The 17,286-nt window shown below is 40.8% G+C and overlaps 1 protein-coding gene across 1 annotated transcript in view; it reads left to right on the top strand.

Moving 5' to 3' along the window:
• The first annotated feature begins 6 nt into the window (after positions 1 to 6).
• TACR1 (tachykinin receptor 1) overlaps positions 7 to 17,286 on the top strand; it is a 129,352-nt gene continuing 112,072 nt past the window's right edge. Inside the window, exon 1 of the mRNA XM_006102927.3 lies at positions 7 to 629. Coding sequence (XP_006102989.1) covers positions 241 to 629 — 389 coding nt within the window. The 5' untranslated portion in view covers positions 7 to 240. The remainder of the gene's footprint in view (positions 630 to 17,286) is intronic.

The raw sequence follows: 17,286 nt of genomic DNA, 5'->3' as shown, positions 1-17,286 counted from the left end.
AGCTTTCCGAACTCAGATGCTTCCTGAAGCTTGAAAGTGGAGGCATTCGGTGCAGCAGGGGCAGCCAGACAGCTCACAGAAGCATCCTCTCAGAGCGCCAAGTGTCCTGCCTGCAAGGAAAAGAGCCTGCAGCTTTCCCGGCTGGGTTCACCAGGACCCTGTCCCCTGGCGCTGACCTCAGGACCTTGCTGCCAAGTGGGTGGGTGTACGGAGAGGACAGCTTACCCACTCATCCAAGGGATGGATAACGTCCTCCCGGTCGACTCAGATCTCTTCCCAAACATCTCCACCAACACCTCGGAGCCCAACCAGTTCGTGCAGCCAACCTGGCAAATTGTCCTTTGGGCAGCTGCCTACACGGCCATCGTGGTGACCTCTGTGGTGGGCAACGTGGTGGTGATGTGGATCATCTTGGCCCACAAGAGAATGAGGACAGTCACCAACTACTTCCTGGTGAACTTGGCCTTCGCCGAGGCCTCCATGGCCGCGTTCAACACAGTGGTGAACTTCACCTACGCTGTCCACAACGAGTGGTACTACGGCCTGTTCTACTGCAAGTTCCACAACTTCTTCCCCATCGCCTCGGTCTTTGCCAGCATCTACTCCATGACAGCCGTGGCCTTGGATAGGTGAGCTTGCCCTTCGTGGAAAGGGGAGAAAGTGTCCACACAGGGCGAAGGCTTTGCTATGGGGCTGCTGTGTTGGGTGGTGCCTGGTTCAAGGTGGAGGGCAGCCACCTGTACTCGGGTTTTTACTGACAGCCAGTTGTTGATGGGGGCACTTTGTCTTATCTCACCATTTTCTTCTCTAGTTCCTCTCCCCTCCCCCCTTCCACCCATCACCAGTCTCCTCTCCTTTCTTCACAAAACTCCCTTTTCTCTTCATTTAACCCTCTTTTCTTCATCCCTTTCCTACTCATCTCCTGGACGCTTTCCTTTCAACTCCTGCTTTGCTTCTTTCCATATATTTCTTCTCTCTTTTGCCCTGAAAGCCTGAAGGCGATACCCAAGCTTGGCCAAGGTGTGTGTTCCTGCCTGTCACCTTGCGTACCCCTGCAGGCCTGCTTCGGGGACCAAAGGGGTGCAGCCTCTGGTGCCTTCCAGTTTTAAGTATGCCTCGCCAGCATTTCTCGTTTTTCTCTTTTTCCTGAAGATTCAGGAACTTGTGTCTCCCACCTCAACTTTCCAGTGTTATTTGGCTGTGAAGAGCATTTCATTGAATCAGAAATACTTAGAATTCTAATTCAGCTTCCTCTCCGCTGCTAGGAGTTCCCGCTCAGAAATAAGAGGCAGACTCTGTTCCTAAGGCTCTCCACGGATAGGGAGCTTCCCCAGCAGTTTTTCTAAATTTCCCTTGTAATGGGAGGTCAATGTTGTTAGCCTGTCTGTATCCACAGAGAAATGTGCTTGGCAAAGGCAGTTGCGAACTCTGTCTCTCATGCAGACAACAGGTTAGGATTTCAGAAGCTGATAGAACGTGATAAGGTTGGCATTTTCAAATACAGGGGCTAGTGCTCTGGAATGAATGTCTCCCCTTCCTGCAGGTGGCATGGTGGAAAATGATTGGAACACAGCTCTAATTGTATTGACTATTTTTGTGGGTGTCCTACGTAGCTCATGTGTATATCTCTGTGTGCACCGGTGCTAAATGTTTACGGGGGATGTGGAGGTATGTTTCAAACACCTGCCACTGTGATTTTAAAACGGGTTCTTTGATGGCCTTGCTGAGATAACTGAATGTGAGAAACCCAAAGAAGGAACTAGGAGAAAAACTTTTTTAAAAATTCCCAAACTATTAAACCTTGTGCACAAAGATTGTTTACGATTTGCAATCAATTTGAAGATTTTTTTTCAGCTTGTATTGTGAATGAACACTTCTAAGATCAGAGAAGGCTGTGTGTCCTTTGCAGGGGTGTCCAAATGCTGCTTCCTCAGTTCCACAGACACCTCCCTTTAGGCAGCTCTTATGTGCTTGATATGTTGTGTGTAAGACAAGTTGTGGTGAGTCAATTGTATTTTAAATGTGGAGGAGAAACCAATTACTCAAAGTGGGAGTGAAATGAATTCTTTTGTGAATGCACCTTTATGCCACTCTGGTTTTCAGATATTCTGTTTGCTGAGAGTGAGGTATACATGTAAATCTTTCTGCACCAATTTACTCATGTACTTCAAGCAGCCCCCACCCCCACCCCCTTAAACTTAGAAAACCCATAGCATGATATATAATTGCATATAGAAGCAGTGAAAGCTGGTACCTTACATGCACTCTCTGGATGATCCCTAAATTAGAGGGAAAGTTGGTATTTTTACTGCGTTGGGACCTTGTGTGAGCTCAGGACCAGTATGAGCACCAGTGGACAGCTCTTCTGCTTTGACTTCCATAGAAATGACAGGTTCCACAGCCCGGCTCTTTCCCTTGGAACTTAGAAGGTGAGGGCAGGAGTCAGGGTCAAAGTCTTCACAGTGGACAGGGCCTGGAGCTACCTCGACTCTGGCATCTCAAGCTCCACTGTTTTATCTAGGCACATCATAGACAGGACCCCGACCCTGCGTGACCCCAGCTCAGTGAGGCCAGCGGATCTCTGGTGCCAAGGCTGAGGGAAATGACAGCACCGAGAAATGTCTCCATGTCCCTAATGTATAGATACAGTCCAGGGAGATGATCAACGACATGCTCAAGGGTAGGGTTCAAGGTAGAGTTAGGGATGAGGGGTCAGGGTTGTGTCTCCAAGTCTCCTCCCCCAACTATCTCCCCTCCCCCTCTGTTCCTTCTATTTTTCCTTTCTCACCTCCTGAGCACACAGTGAACCAACCCCCTCAGGCCCTCTGAGAAGGTAGCTGCCCTGCATCTGTGGTCATCCATTCCCTCCCGAGAATGTTTTAGAAAGGAAGGGCCTTAAGCCCTCTCCATGAGTGATCTCTCCCTTCTCCAGCATGGCATGTGGGCCGTGAGAAAATGCTAAGCTACTTTTTGTATGTTTCTTGAATCTTTCACAGATAATCTTTGAATCAAGTCTTAAACAATGAAAGCAACATGTTTTGTTCAGATTACAAAATTGAACCTCGTTCACTGCAGAAAACTGGAGAACTCTGAGACACAAAAATACAAACCAACCACTACTTCCTTATGCAAAAAAACACTTGTTAGCATTGGAATTTCTCATAGTGTAATATGACTATTACACTATGTAACTGAGGTCAGATTCTGTATCATTTCATAGCTTACTTTTTTCTGTTGATATTAATGGAAAATATTAATAACATTTCCCATGTTATTAAAAAGTCTTCAGTAAAACAATCATAATGGCTTTCTATTATCCCATTATATGAATGTGATATCGATACTTTAAGAATCCTTCTACTGTTGGGTATTTAGGTGATTTCTAGACTTTTTTGCTATTATGATGAATACACTACTATACATTTCTGCGTGATAATTTTGTTGTTGTTGTTGTTATTTAATTTTTTCTTAGGATAGAGTCCCAGAAGTGGAACCACTGGGTCAAATGAAATTAATTTTTTATTAAAATTTTCCTCCTAATTTTAAAGGATTATAAACTCTGAGCAAAGCAAGGAACATGTCTGTCCTCTCTTGTTTACTTTATCTCCTCAGCACAAAGCAGAGTACTTGGCACCTCACAGTTACTACATGTTTATTGAGTAAGTGAATGAATAAGATAATACAGGTTTCTAGAAGAACATTTGAAAAATGCATACAATTATAAAGAATATGTAAAAATTATTTATAATCCCTCTCTGACAGATAAGCAGTCAAAATTCTGGAATGCTAGCTTATACTTACTTTTTTTGTGTTGTTTACACCACATACAGTCACTCACACTTTAAGGATAAATCTGAGGCCATAATAAAAACAGTTTCAACAGTTGTTTTTTTTTTTTTTGTTTGTTTGTTTCTTAACATCATATCCTGGGCATTTTTCATGTCATGAAGTAGATTTAATGGTAGGATTTTTAACGGATGCATTCTATTGCCTGGCTATAATAATTTCTTTAAGCATTCCTCTATTTTTAGATGTAAATTGTTTCCATTTGTAATGATTACAATTAACTTTAAAATGAATATCCTGGCTATAAATCTTTGAGAACATCCCTTGTTCTTTTCGTAGAAGAATCTCATTGAAGTGGAGTTGCTGGGTCAAACTGTCTTGATACACATTGCCAAATTTCCTTCTGGGTCCAAAATATATGCACAGAAAAAAAACCAACAGCAGATTTTAGTACTAATTTAAATCTTTTCTGTAATATTTCTACAGAATGGGAAGGAGAAAGAGAGAGAAATCCCCTTTAGAAGAATATTTATTTATTTATTTATTTATTTTTAAATACATTTTTATTGATTTCAGAGAAGAAAAGAGAGGGAGAGAGAAATAGAAACATCAATGATGAGAGAGAACCATTGATTGGCTGCCTCCTGCATGCCCCACACTGGGAATCGAGCTTGCAACCTGGGCATGTGCCCTGACCAGGAATCAAACCACGGCCTCCTGGTTCATAGGTTGGTGCTCAACCACTGAGCCATGCCAGCTGGACAGAAGAATACTTATTTATTAGAGACAAGGGTTACATAGAATAAAAAAGTTGCAGAGACAAATACACTAAGTAAGATGAGGTCTCCCTCTAATTAAGCTCTGACATCAAGGACTGTACTTTTTGAAACTCTACAATTCTCCTACTTTAAAATAAAATTTAACCTTTTCTCCTATTATAAAAACAAAAGGTGTGTGTGGTGTTTCATGAAATGAGAAGTTGGAGGACACTAAGAGGTGACACTTGCCTTTTGCAGGGGCTGGTGATAGTAGCCGGTTCTAGTATTACGGGGTGGCACCTAAGAACAGAGGAGGGGGACTAATCCCTAAGCCCCTTAAGAGGGGCCATAGGGACAAAAGGTAAACTGACTTAGCACCAAACACACAGCAACAAAAGGCTCAGAAAAGCACCAGCCTGGTATCGCTGCTCCTGTACCTGGTAAGGGGCAGGTGTAATTTCAGCAACATGAAAGGGGAAATTGCTCATTCCTGAGACTGGTTCTGGGGATGTTGTGCTTGAGTGAAAGGAAACATCCACACAATGATGGTCTCTGGACAATATGAAACATGGTCAGGATCAAACATAGCATTGCTCAGATAGGGAGAGTGGTGAAGGCAGAAGGAATGGACTCTCTTAGAAAGTACAAAAGGAACCAAGAGCAAAGAAATGCATATATGACAGAAATCCTGTCCTCTGATACCTGGAGTCCATCCACTCTGCCCCCATCATACTCAGCTACAAGCCTAAGCAGCCTGCTGCATTCTGTCCTTGAACCTCACCTTGTTGACTAGACTTGGATCCCATTGTATAACTCAGGGCACTCCTTCCCCACCCAGAGATCAGACTTAGACTCTAGGATCCTTTGCACTAATTTAGATGGACCTTAAAACCCATGGCCAAACACCCCTGTGATGCTGAGAATGGTCATTCCTTAGAAGATTGTCCACCACAGCTGCTCCTGTCTTTTCAAATCAGGAACCTTGAATGTCTGGGATGACATAGATCAAACTCGTTTGTTTCATCTTAGATGGATCATTTAGGCTGCAGGACCTTTCCTGAAGAGGTTCTATACCCACCTACTCCTTGGAGCTGCCCTGGTGCACTTGCCACATCCTCTCTCTACTCATGAGAGCCTCCAGTGTCTTGAATGGTCAAGACTTTTCATTTTAGTTAGTTTGTTTGTTTTTGTTTTAAACTGTCAGAAACAAAAGTCCAATTTTGGGGAAATAAAGCAATTCTCAATGTGAAATCACATAATATGTATACAAGACTTTTTTCCTATTTTATTATTATTAGTTATTATTATTATTATTGAATCAGCAAATGATAGAATAAGAGATAAACATTCACTGTAAAACTTAGACAAGATCTTCAGTTCATCAAAAGATAATGCCACCAAGTAAGGTGATATTTCCTGACTCTGGGTCTCATGTCTTTCTTCACTGGGTTTATGCTACATATTGGGGCAAATAAGACTGATTGAAAGATAACTACAATATAAGGTGCTGGGCATTACCTTTCATATGGGTTGTACTGACAAATTCTACAGGAAAGGCGAGCAGGAAGTAATGTCCAGCAGTGATGATCAAGGAAGACCTCGAAAGATGGCAATTGAGTTGGGCCTTGAAGATTAGATAAGATATTTAGAGAGAACAGTAAAGAACGGTGACATTACAGGTAGAAGAAGCTATATGACACAAGTGTGGAGGTAATAAGTTGCAAAGTGTTTGGGGAGAATGACAGGCTGACTCAATTGTAGTAAATTCACAAGTGAATTAGGGAATGAATGAAGAAGTTGTTGGGAAGAAATTGAGCACAGTTTTTGTTGGATTTGATATGAAAATATAAAAATTAGTTGGAAATGCCCAACAAGCAACTTGAGAGGTGGGGCTAGAGAATGAGAAACCAGGGATCAAAATGTAGATTTAGGAGTTTTCCAAAGGGCTATTAGAGTTTGGAAAGTAGAGAATACCTACATATCTGTTTCCAGAGGCTAAAGATTCCCAGGAATGTCCTGCCAGGCAGTAGGAAGGTGGAAAAGAAGAAATAGATAAAGGTGTAGTGGAGAAATCAGGATCTGTGGAGTGACAAAGGTTAAGAGAGGTGACCTGTGGCTTGTCATATTTATTAGTGTCATTAGAATCCAAGGGTGATGACCCTGGATTTGGCAACTAAAGAACATTGGTGACCTGTGAGAGATAGTGTCAGCAAAGCATAGAAAGGTGGGATAAAATTAGACAGCAATGAGGGGAATGGCTCTTCCTCATCTATCCATCCATCAAACTATTACCAAGTACCTACTATGTGCCAGGGTATAAAACCCTGCCTTTGCCTTTTTGCTCTCAGTCTTTGGGAATTGACAAAGTCATGAACACCATTATAACCCAATGCAATTAATACCATGCTGTTGGATCTTGGAGACAGAGCAGAGAACTACCCTTTGAAATATAGAACTACCCTTTGAAATATAGGAAAGACTTACTGGTAAAATAAAGAAAAAGGAGAAGAGGAGGAGGAGGAGGAGGAGGAGGAGATGGAGAAGTGGAGGAAAGAAACAGCAAAGTACAAAGAAAACAATGTGGAGTTTTGGGTGTTGTTTTTTAATTAACTTAAGGACACTGGCTTGGGAATTTTCAAAATGATTTGTTAATGTTTGTCATTTGGAAACTGGACAGAAGTTTTCATGCTAATAGAATTGATAACGACACCTTACATTGCTTGCTCTCCAATCCATTGTCTCACCCAATCCTCAATACCAATGGGGATTCTGTTTCTACCTTGGAAAGACTATTAGACACAATTTCTTTTAGCATTGACCTCCCACTCTCCACTCCCTCATAGCTGGGAGACCTGTGCAATTTGTTTTCATGTGCAGTAAATATCCTGTTCAAGGTGGCTTTTAGATGCTACGTCACCTAAGGAAAACTGCCACTGAAGGCAGAAAAGCAATGTAAGGGTCCTACTGTGCAGAGAGGACGTTAGAAACCCTTTAGACAATTTTCCACTCAAAGCAAAATCAACCCCACAAACACAAGCTAGACAGGGCCATTGTAAGAGTGTCAAATTCTGCTTACATATTTTCTCAATTTGTCTCACTTGTTAGAGTCACTCAATTTCGAGTCATTACAAAAGTATTCTTTTTGTTGAACTGAAATCTTCCTCTGATTTTGGGGTGCTCCTTCTCATCTAAAGACTTCTGTGAGGCTGTCTTTCCCATACATCCCTCCTGAAGCTTCTCCAACCCTGGTTAACTGTCTGCTTCCTTCATCTTTCCATCCTTGTATGTATCTACTGGCTATTCTCATTTGTTAATGGTCCTCTTACCTGAGAGGTTAACTAATGCCCGGAACTGAGCATTACCCCAATACCATTACTTTGTCTATTGCAACCTGCTAAAGGGGTGGCATCCTACCTGGTAACTTTCTTGTCCTCCTAGATTTAGCTCAAGTGCCACCTCCACGAAAAGCTGACCTTAACCTGCAAGTCTAGATGAGGAGCCTTCTTATCTATTCCCATGTCGTTTATCCAGGGAGGCTGTAACAGTCTGTAATGTGTTGGTCTCTCCCACACCTCCCTCCCACTGTTTCAAGCACCATGAAAACAGGAAAACTTTATTTGGTTCTGTTCCCAGAACCAATAAATCAGGCAGACTGCAAAGCACACCTGTGATACTATGCCTTGAAGCAAAAGGAAATTGGGCCAAATATATGCCTACTATGGAGCTTTCTTAGAAAACTACATGTTTCTAGAAAACTCCATGTTCTAATTCACACTTGCCTCTTCCACCCTCCATTTGACTGGCCCCACTGGATTCCAGATCCACATCCTGCTCCTGACAGGTGTTACACCCCGGGGGACAGCTCTAAATGGGGGGGCATTTATCATTCCCACCTACTGCAGTCTATCCAGGCATGCTGGAAGCTGACACATTTCATAGATCCTTTTCTGGCCCAACTATTGTCACCTCCCTGGCTTTTCCTCCAACACCCCTACTAGCTACGGGAAGTGCACTCTGTTTTACTTGTTCTTTCTGAGGCAGAACCAGCAGAAGCCTACCCACCACTCAGCCCTCCAAGTCCTGTACCCACAGTAATTATCTAAACACCTGGTTCATATATTAAAATATTACAGACACAGGAAAATCTGAGCAGAGTGGCCTGAGAAAGTCATAGACTTGGAGGACAGAGTGGGGAACTGGCTTACACTGCCCAAACCTCCCCTCTTGCCACCCTGAGGCTGTGATTCCACCCCGTTGAAGAAGAAATGTGAGGCTCTATGGACGAGGAACCCCGGGGATGAATAGATGCTTTAATGATGTCCGTGAGACTCACATTTCAGCATGAGGATTAATGCAGCATATGAACTGCTCCAGGAACTTCGTCTAAGCAGCACTGAGCCTGATTCCTTGCCCTTCTCATAAAATTCTTTACTTGATTTATTTTCCAATTAAGCTTTTGTCACTCTATTTCATACTTGAGACTCTTCATAGAGTGCCTTTTATGTCCTTTGTTTAAGAGTGTCCTTTAATAACCTCACCTCTAGCCTTTGACAATGCAGTTCGGTGTAGGAAAGAGCACGGATGGTGGGTACCAGCAGTGGTTCTATCACTTACTGTCTGTGTGAACATAGATACTTCACCTCTCTGGGCCGATTTTCCCACCTGATAACAGGGATATAATAAAACTTGCCCGGTGGGGTATTGTTTGAGGGGAAGAAGGAAATAGAAAGAGATAGAAAGTTTCTGATTCATTGCTTGATGGTCAGTCAAAGCTCAATTAAGAGTAATATTATGATTGCTAATAAACCCTGACACACCATTATATTTATTATTCACATACATTCCTGTATCAGCCTCCTCTTGGATTCTGGTATAACAGCAACAGGGTAAAACATTTATATCCTTCCCCCCTAAGATTATAGTTTAAAATCCTCCTAAGTGGGTCAGCGAACTTGGAGCTAAATGCTCTCCAGCATCCTTCCCCTCTGTGCAGACGCCCACGCCCTCACCAGTAGCCCAGGATTTGGATATACCGCGGTCCAGAAAAACCCAATCATGTGCTCTTACACCACCTCCAAAACCATTCACTTTCCACATCCTGTATGTCCCAAAGTCACCACCCTCACAGGGAAGCACCATTTGCATGTTTAGTGTCTGAAGGAGAACTTGGCCGTAGCAAAAGGTCTTACAGCTGCGTGTGTTTTAGTTGATATTCAATTTGTTAAAGTTGTTTCTCTCACCTTTGAACACATCTTATAAATCTTGGACGCTTTCTTATAAACATAGTTTATGCGTGTCCAAGTGTCAAACATTCACTTTCCCTTATCTTTTGACTGATGCCCAAGTAGCTCTTAAACATGAGATGGAGTCCTTCCTCCTAAGTAGTTTAACATTTTCAAGCTTCATCAATCCAATGATCTTACGTATTTCCAATTAGTCACACATTTTTATAAACTTAACAAATCATCTTAAAATGTAAACAGTGCCTATAAACTTGATTAATTTCCCTAAATATTTTAAATTATAATCATAAATGTGATGCATCTGGTTTAAAAAAAAAACAACAACTTTGAATCCCTAACAGGATAACTTATAAATAGGAAAACAAAGTTTTCCTCAGGACTTACATAGTTCTGGTAAGTCTAATAAATCAAAACCTCTAAATTTAGCCTATCAAATTCTCTTAAAGCATTTCAACCTCCTAAGAATTACACTTACAGATTCAGCAAATGAGGTTCTCATGCGCATCTAAACATTGATTACAAAATTAATTAATTAAATCCTCCGAAGTATTTCGATTCAAATTGCAAATCTAGTAAGTCGAATTCTCTAATGTATCGGATTCTCATTTCCAACATATTAAAAACAAATCACACACAAATTAACATACAGCCTCATTCACACTTCCTACATAGAAGTACCATCTTTTCATTGTCTATTTACTGTTCAAAAAATCCCTTCCCAGGGTTACAAAGTTACACCAGCAGAGGTGGCCGAACCACCTCCCTAAGGAGCCGCCAAGGTTCCACAACCAGGGTTGAGTGGGAGATCCGAATCCGGGTGTGCCATTCAGGGGTCTTGCCCAGAGCTGCAGCCCAGTGCCCAGTGGTGGAGCTCTGCTTGCTCAGCGCCCACAGGGCCCACCCACACCTTGCCATTTTGAATCGATTCGTCCCAATGTGCTATCTATCTCCTTGGTTTCCTTCAAGTTTTACCCTTTCCCACTTCTCATCTTCACTTTTTATCATTTGAATTACTGATGGAATCATGCAGCCTCACCCCACCCCTAGGTCACCTCTGACTGTTCTGCTACCTGAATAGAATTAGCTGCATACTGTACTCTCTGATATTTTACCTTCTGATCAATCTCCATTTCAGACTTGACCATGGACATGGGTGAAGTGACCCCCAACATTCACCATCTGTCCTGGGTCCTTCAGTTTCTTTTCTGAGACTTTGAAGTCATGAAAGATATGTAACCAGCATTTGTCTGACTGTATCCTGTTTCTTCACATGACTCATCAAAACTGGAGGGGTAGTGCCTGTGAGTTTTGACAACCCCGGGATCTCAGCGTGTTTCAGATGTATGCCCGGGGGCACTGTGTGCCTCCTAGACAGCAGGTCTACACAGCAACGTCCACTCCCTTGGCGTGAAGTCTTCAGAGGTGGGGCCTTTCTTCCTGGAGCGAGGAACCTACCTGGCACCCTTCCTGGAGCCTGGAACCTACCTGTCCTCCAACTGGGTCATGAGATATTCTCTTCAGATCAGCTGGGTTTCTCCTCTGAGGAAGAGTCTTCATTCCTCCCTTCTCAGTGGATTCCTTCCCTTCCCTCCCTTCTCAGTGGATTTCAGATAATAATAATAATAATAATAATAATAATAATAATAATAATAAATGCAATGCTCTGTTCTAACAGCTCAGCCCAGTGCCCTATGCCGTATGTGAACTGTTGAGCAGCTGCCTTCACAACTCACACAGCTGCCTGGGCTCATGCAGGATGGGTGCTGAATGGTCACGCTAACTACCCCCACCCCACTCTCTCTGTCAGAAAATATAATTGACATGATTTTTCCAAAATCTCATGTGCATATTTAGTGGCATGTAGGGAGATTAGGAGCATAAGCTTAAATAGCCACGTTGTGTGATTTATTAATTAATTTGATTTCACTGTGGAGAAAGGTCCTCTTGAATAATTAATATGTTTTCCTAAGAGGATTTGTCTGATTCTGAAAATGTTTAAACAAAAGAAAATCCCACAGACAGCCGAAATATCCTCCTAAGCAGTCCCAGGGAACCAGAGGGGCTTAAAAAATGCCCTAATTCAAGACAAGAACTAAAATAGAAATAGCCACGAGGGTGAAATACAACTAGTTTGCTCAACAGTTTAACTGGGCTCTTCAAAGAAGGAGTTAGACAATAACCTAGAAAACCTTGTGGCTGAATCCTCAATGGGGGCATGTTCTCAAAGATGGACCAGTTCCTTTCTCTTCCCAGCAGGAATGATGAGGGGTCTGGAAGTTAATATGTTAAAGACTGAGACTATAGGCAAAACCACAGCCACCAGGTGTTTTTAGTGGCCCAGTTAAGGCACTGCCAGCCTAAAACTCTGCAAAATGCAAAAACAAACAAACAAAAACTAGCAACAAAAAACAACTCACCGACAGACAAAACTATGGTGATTACCAGAAAGAAAAGGAGGTGGGGGGGGGGGAGAGAAGGAGGTAAAGTGGGGATAAATGGTGATGGAAGGAGACTTGAACCAGGGTGTTGAACACACAATACAATGTACAGATGATGTATACTAGAATTGTACCCCTGAAACCTATATAATTTTACTAGAGGCCTGGTGCACAAAATTAGTGCACAGGTTGATCGGGGCCTTCTGGCTGATGGCTGGGGCCTTCCTTCATTTTGCACCGCCCCTTGGTGGTCGGTGCACGTCATAGTGAGCAATCGAACTCCCAGTCTCCCAGTCGAACTCCCAAGGGGACAATTTGCATATTAGGCTTTTATATATATAGATTACCCCATGTCACACTAATAAATTCAATAAAAAGGAATGCCATTTAATAGCCTTACATGTAGCCTTTGATAATGCAGTTTAGTTTAGGAAAGAGCATAGACAATGGGTTCTAGCAATGGTTCTATCACTTACTAGCTGTGTGAACATAGACAAGATGCTTCACCTCTCTGGGCCTCAATTTTCCCACCTGGTAACAGGGATATAATAAAACTTGCCTTGTAGGGTATGGGTATTGTTTGAGGGAAAGAAGGAAATGGAAAGAGGTAGAGAGTTCCTGATTCATTGCTTGACATTCAGTAAGAGCTCAATTAAGACTAATATTATGATTGCTAATAAACCCCGAAACACCATGATATCTATTATTCATATCCATTCCTGTCTCAGCATCTCCTTGATGCAGTATAAGAGCAACAGGGTAAAACTTTTATATCCTCCCCCACCCCTAGATTATAGTTTAAAATCCTCCTAAGTGGGTCATCGAACTTCGTGCTAAATGCTCTCCAGCATCCTTCCCCTCTGTGCAGATGCCCAGGCCCTCCCAGAAGCCCATGATTTGGATATACCATGGTCCAGACAAATCTAACCATTTCCTCTTACACCATCTCCATAACCACACATTCACTTTCCACATCCTGTATATGAGGGCGGGGCAGGGGGTAGGGGCGGGTGCAGAGGCAGATGTACTATCCTCTTCCCTTTCTAGCCATTTCCCTCCAATAATGTTCTAACCAGCTCAAGCCTGCATGAAGGTCCTCCCCAATCCTGCCTCACAAATGAGTCTCAAATTACTGCTCTGTCCTCTTCCCAGCCCAGTCCAATTTAGTAAATTGAGTTGAACCAAGAGAAGAGTAGCTGATGGAAATCACAGGAAGGTGGGAACAATCGGAACTCCTAAGTCCCAATTGTGTTGTAAAACCGAAATCCTAGTTACTCACTCCTTGAGCAGGAAAGAGTTTAGAGCAGCGGTTCTCAACCTGTGGGTAGCGACCCCTTTGGGGGTCGAACGACCCTTTCACAGGGGTCGCCTAAGACCATCGGAAAACACATATTGAATATATAATTACATATTGTTTTTGTGATTAATCATTATGCTTTAATTATGTTCAATTTGTAACAATGAAAATACATCCTGCATATCAGATATTTACATTACGATTCATAACAGTAGCAACATTACAGTTATGAAGTAGTAACGAGCGAAAATAATTTTATGGTTGGGGGTCACCACAACATGAGGAAGTGTATTAAAGGGCCGCGGCATGAGGAAGGTTGAGAACCACTGGTTTAGAGCATCAAGACAAACTTAGCCCCAGGGTCCTGGGACTTAGGTGCCTCTGAGGTGTCCAAGGGTTTGGCTTTTACAACCTGGCCCCTGTATGCAACCATGGAGACTGCTGGGCAATATGAGGGGCTGTCTTCAGGAGCCCAGATTGCTGCTGAAAGACCTTCTTCTGCCATAATTAGGACTGCCTTGGCCCTGAGGTACCAGTGAAATCTGCATTTGTGTCTGAGTAATGAACCAAGGTTGGGCTTGCTTATGTTCTTCATACTTCTTTGTAAGCCACTAAGTCTCTGACAAATATGTAATAATTGCATAGCTTGGAAGGGTATTGTCATCAGAACAGACTTTGGGTCAAAGTCCCAGCCCGTCCTAAGGGTCTGGTCGGCTGAGTTAAGAGCAGCAGTGCAGTGCAGCCCTGTGTGGACGGCCAAGGCTGATTCTTCATGTCTTCAGCACCTTCGTCAATGGATTTGTGCTGTTTACAAATCCTGGGGGCAGGTTTCCAAGAGCTGGGCTTTCTGCCAGGGTCTGCCTGGACCCACACTTTAGAAGCTTGCGAACCGTTTTCTTTGCTCTTTCCTCTCTCCCTTTCTCTCTACACCTGAATCAAAAATTTCTTGCTCCATTTTTCTCCCAACTCCTCCGCATTTTGACAATAGTATGGCTTCAATAAATGTCTCTGAGGACAAATTGGAGTTGGAGCAGACAAACCCCCGAAGCTGTTGTGTATAAAACATTTGAATAATAGATTTACACAGCGATATTAAAAATGCAAGGTGCTGCGATTCTGATTAAGCAGATAAGTCCAGATGGAACCTGAAAAGATTCTTTAAGGCTCCCTATTTAGATATGAAACTAAGCTACTTTTTTAAAAAATTGAATATATTTGACATATAGCATTCTGTAAATTTAAGCTGTACTTAAGCTACTTTCTTTAGAAAAATACCTTACCATTGAAAATTATCTGCACAACTGCAAATTCCCTTCTGAAAATGTTTAATGTACATATTTTTAAAACTATAAAGTATTACATTTTCATGAAGGAGAATTAGGATCTTACAAAAATATTAGTATGATGAAGAACAAATGCAAAATCAACCCTCATCTCACTGCCCAAACAACGCTAAGTCAATTCTTGGGAATTATTTCAATACAGGACTTTTTCCCTATGCGTAATATACAATTTTTAAAATTTAACACAATAAAGTACGAAACATTTCCTGTAATTAAATGCTCTGCATGATTATACTTAATGGTTGCAAAGTATCATAATTTAAATAATCCCTCATCCTGGGACCTTGCAGGTGTTTCCAGCTTTTGCTACAAGATAGAGTTTGTGATCAACATGTTTTACCTAAACTTGCACACACGCATGATTATTTGGGTGAATTCTTTGAAGAAAAGTCTATTCAGAGTGATGGACATCTTAAGGCTTTGGCTTTATTCTGCTAAATTGGTCTTCAGAAAGCCATAGAGATTTAGCAGCATGAATCAGAATATATAGACTCGTTGTAAAGGCGTGCTCCCCTCCCCACATTCCTAACAATTTCAGAAATACCTTTTCCAATATAAAAGATTTAAAATGTTATTCATGTTCGCAGTTCTTACTAGAGAGATGGAATATTTTTGTGTATTTATTATTGCTTTATATTTTACTTTTTGTGTGCAAATTACCTATTCATGACCCTAGGACATTTTTAAATTAAATCTTTATTTTAAAATTATATAGTGAATTACAGAAATTATATGTTAAGGATATAGCCTTCTGACTGTAATATGTTGCAAACATTTTCCATGTTTCTAGTTAAAATTTTAATTTTCTTTTCAGTGATTATCTTAACTTTAATTATTTTTTATAGTTACATCCACCCACCTTTTCTTTTATGGTGTCTCCCTTTAGTGTTATACTTAGCAAGGCCTTCTTCAACTCAAAAGTAAATAAATATGCACAATTTCATTTGCTCGTATACATTAGAAGTTTTACTTAAATCTTAAATTCATTAATAATTTAATTTAAATTTAATTAGATTTTAATCTAATTTTTAAATGCTATATAACTTTATACAGTCAAACATCATTTATCAAATAATCATTTCCCTACTGATTTGAGAAGTTTCCTTTGTCATATATTGAATTTTATTAATAGTTGGGCTGTTTCTGATTTATTTGCTGACTATTTTTTTAATAGTACAGACATGGACTTATCCACCCTGGCAAACTCCAGATTCATTATTAAAAATCCCCCTATTGAAAAGTCCTGTTGCAATTTTTATTGGAAATGTATGTGTTAAATTTAGAAATCAACTTTAAAAGGAATTGTTAGAATATGAAGTTTTTAAAAAATGTATAAATAGGGTGTATTTCCTATGTATGTAAGCCTATATATTTTCTTTTATATTTTTGTATTTTTCTTCATATAGTCCCTCACATTTCTTTAAATGTTTTAAAATTTAACATTGTTGGTTGCTAATGAAGATGCAATAACTTCCCCAGGGTGGTTTTCTAGTGGGTTATTGTTGGTGTCTTAGAAAACTATTGATACTTTTTAAAATCATTTTGTAACCAGCTAATGAACCCTGTACAGATGAAGTTCTAATATTTTCCCTATTTTTCCTCAGATTTCCCCAATAATTAGATATTAGTCTATAAGTCATTATCTTTTTTATTTTGTATGCAGTGTCTGTGTCCTTCTTTTTACTATATCTTTCAGAACAATGTTTAAAACTGGTGATAGTAAGCATCTTTTCTTATTCCTCATTTTCAAAGAATGTTTCTCTTAATTATTGTTAAGTGTGTTGCCTGTTAGTTTACAATAGACATTACATCATCTAATTTCTAGTTTATCAAGAGAGATAATCAGATCTCGTTATTTCATTTACTGATTCTCCCTTTGGCATCCATCAGTACTTTTTTTTTCTATTGCCTAATTTCTTAGTTTTCAGCTGTTCTAGAGCCCCTAGAATAAACAGGAGTTGGTCTTATGCTTTGTTTTATTAGCACTGCTAGATTTACTTACTGATATTTTATTTTATTATTTTGCTTATTGATTTATTATATATGTTTATTGATTTCAAAGAGGAAGAGAGAGATAGAACCATTAATGATGAGAGAAAATCATTGATCAACTGCCTCCTGCACACCCCACCCTGGGGATCGAGCCCGCAACCCAGGCATGTACCCTATGACCAGAATTGAACCAGGGACCCTTCAATTCGCAGGCTGATGCTCTATCCACTGAGCCAAACCATCTAGGGCACTTACTAATATTGTATTTACATTTTGCATCTTTGCTGTAAAATTTAACTGTCATTGTGTGTGTGTGTGTGTGTGTGTGTGTGTGTCGTGTGTGTTGTCTTTTCAAGTTTGCTAAATGGAATAAGTATTTTTCTAAACTTACTCTGTTTGCAGAAATTCTGTTTGCTGAAATAAGTGTAC

The sequence above is a fragment of the Myotis lucifugus genome, unplaced genomic scaffold, assembly GCF_000147115.1.
Source record: "Myotis lucifugus unplaced genomic scaffold, Myoluc2.0 scaffold_444, whole genome shotgun sequence".
In the NCBI taxonomy this organism is placed as follows: Eukaryota; Metazoa; Chordata; class Mammalia; order Chiroptera; family Vespertilionidae; genus Myotis; species Myotis lucifugus.
This window is presented reverse-complemented; position numbering and strand designations above follow the sequence as displayed.